This window comes from Triticum dicoccoides, chromosome 6A (genome assembly GCF_002162155.2).
Source record: "Triticum dicoccoides isolate Atlit2015 ecotype Zavitan chromosome 6A, WEW_v2.0, whole genome shotgun sequence".
In the NCBI taxonomy this organism is placed as follows: Eukaryota; Viridiplantae; Streptophyta; class Magnoliopsida; order Poales; family Poaceae; genus Triticum; species Triticum dicoccoides.
In genome coordinates this window covers 58951868-58954210 of record NC_041390.1, presented here as the reverse complement: position 1 = coordinate 58954210, position 2343 = coordinate 58951868, and the positions used below count along the sequence as shown (strand labels likewise).

The following is a 2343-nucleotide window of genomic DNA, read 5'->3' as shown; positions in this document are numbered from 1 at the left end:
AAGTTATCAAAAAAAAAATTCTGACATATACATGAATGACACTTTTTGGCTGGGCAATGTAGAATTAGTTGGTCTCTTGATAGGACATGTACTATTGTGTATGTACTTAAACTGTAAAAGAGTTCTAACAGGTTTTGAGGAACATCTATTGTGCTTTGTGCTGTTATTTTGTTCCATTATGCTTATGTAGCTAAGCTTTCAACTATATTGAAATCTTCCATGGGTCTTCTCTTGACTGTTATGAAATCTTTCAGTATTCTGCTAATGTAAAGAACAAAACTTTCTATATGCATATTAGGACCCTAAACTGCATGACGATGTTTCTCTTGCTATTATAATAAAGACAAGAGTTGGGTTTGATTCAAGATTACTTCTTATGATCCTATTTCTCTTGTTAATTGCAATAATAAGTCTTTGCTACTCTAATCTGAACCTATTTGTTTTATTCGCTGTTTCCATTTGGAAAATAGCTGCAAAACATCCAGGTAATGGGGCACTGCCCATGAAATGTTTGAAATGTCATTTGCATTGCTATATTGTTTTCTGAGCACTTTATTTTTACTTCTTTTGCGAGTCTCTCAGTCTCCCAATGCATCATGTTTGTTAATTTGTCCATGCAGGCATTCTGGGTTTAGACTAAACCAAAATCTAGTTCTTAAAAGAACGAAGCCCACCATGTGCGCCATTTCTCTTAAGCATCATCATAGAGTAAACATGTTTAATATACCTATCATTAGGGTTAAGGCTACCGAGCTTGGGTTTAGTTCGTATGGTTGGTAGCAATATTTTTTTTAATCATTGAATGTAAATATTTATCGCATCTGGACCTATGCTTTATGTGTTGTTTTCATCTTTGTGGAACATCATCTTTTACATATTACAACAGCCTAACTATGACAGCATATAGAAACATGTTCAGAAATAGATAAAGCAGCAACTCTTGCCTCTTAGATATAAAAACCAAGGTAGTCTGAGTAACACCGCATTATTTGGCATACACTTTAACGCCAACTTATGTCTCACGGGTCAGTTGACGCAACAGGTCATCTAGTGAGCATAATAGATAATACTGAGATGTTTTGACGTCGACCTGTAGATTCTAGGACTCCCGGCGAAATTCAGGCAATTTATCTGAACCTGAAGCGCGTATGCACACTGGACATGTGTTACATCTCGAACTGTGCGTACCCGAATCAGTAAATCGATGAACCTGTAAAAACTTTGAACTAATCTCGATTTTCTTGTTCTTCTTCAGCCTTCGTGTTATCCCGAAAATGCATGCACCTGACGTGTGCTGATCAAGAGGAAGCCGCATGGATGATCCCGCCGCGGCCGCCGGCGCCTTCTTTTGGCTCCCCGGGCCGCTGTGGCCCCATAAGTCCGGCCATGGGTGGATGGGTCCTGTTGCCGCCAGCGCCTTGCATCGGAGGCGCCGCCCTTGCCGCCACATGCATCTGCTCTAGCTGGATGGGAGAAGCCTCATGGATGATCCCACCCTGGCCGCCGGCGCCCTCAGCCGGCGCGCCAGGCCGCTGCGGCGCGGGGGCGGCGAATGACGGACGGATCGCCCCACCGGCGCCTTCCCTCGAGGCTGCAGGGAGCGCCCTCGCCGTCGCCCCCATGAACTGGCTCGGGAGGGACGACACATACCGGACCAGCTGGAGGAGGAAAGAAGGTGAAGGCGACGCCATTGTCGATTAGCTGCGGCAAAGGTGGAACGAGCACAAGCTTCCGGTGACCGGTCTGGCCCTTGCAACGGTGCAAACGGTGTAAAAGTGTCTTCTCTTCTTTCCATTTCTCGGTCGTCTTTTAATGGGTCGCTAGCTGTGTTCTTTTGCATGGATGCCGCTGACGAGCTCTATTCATGGGGGCCGCGTGGTGGACGCGCGCGGAGCAAGCTCGGGGGCGACCCAAGGTAGCCACTGAACGGGTCCGAGCCACCAAAACGTACCGTCCGCGTGGAATGATCCATCTCCGGTCGCTTGCGACTCGCAAGAACTCCGAGAGTTTGAAGGATTCCAACGTATACGTACGGTTCAGTTCAACGACGTGGATTCGTTCGTGTGAAAATTAGTCAATGGCGCTTAGCTGAAGCGCCCACAAAATGCACATGCACTCAACTGCCCCGACCCATTAAATGGTTATTAACAAAGAGAATGGGGCGGGAAATGGTCATGTTGAAAGCTACGCCAGCTGAGGCGCTGCATTAGGGCATCAGCTAAGCGAACCCTCAAATCGCCCACATCCGTCCGAACCACTATGACGTAATTTGTCATCCAACACCGTCACACATGAGTTTGTGGACCAGTCCGTTGTTTGTTTTCCCGCAAAGCGCAAGCAAAG

At 46.6% G+C, this 2343-nt stretch overlaps 1 protein-coding gene across 1 annotated transcript; it reads right to left on the bottom strand.

The window, feature by feature from the left end:
- Positions 1–1298: 1298 nt before the first annotated feature.
- On the bottom strand, positions 1299–1724 carry LOC119316916. The gene has a single exon (XM_037591309.1). It carries the CDS (start codon positions 1689–1691, stop codon positions 1299–1301), a length of 393 nt encoding a protein of 130 aa, XP_037447206.1. The 5' UTR covers positions 1692–1724.
- Positions 1725–2343: the final 619 nt, after the last annotated feature.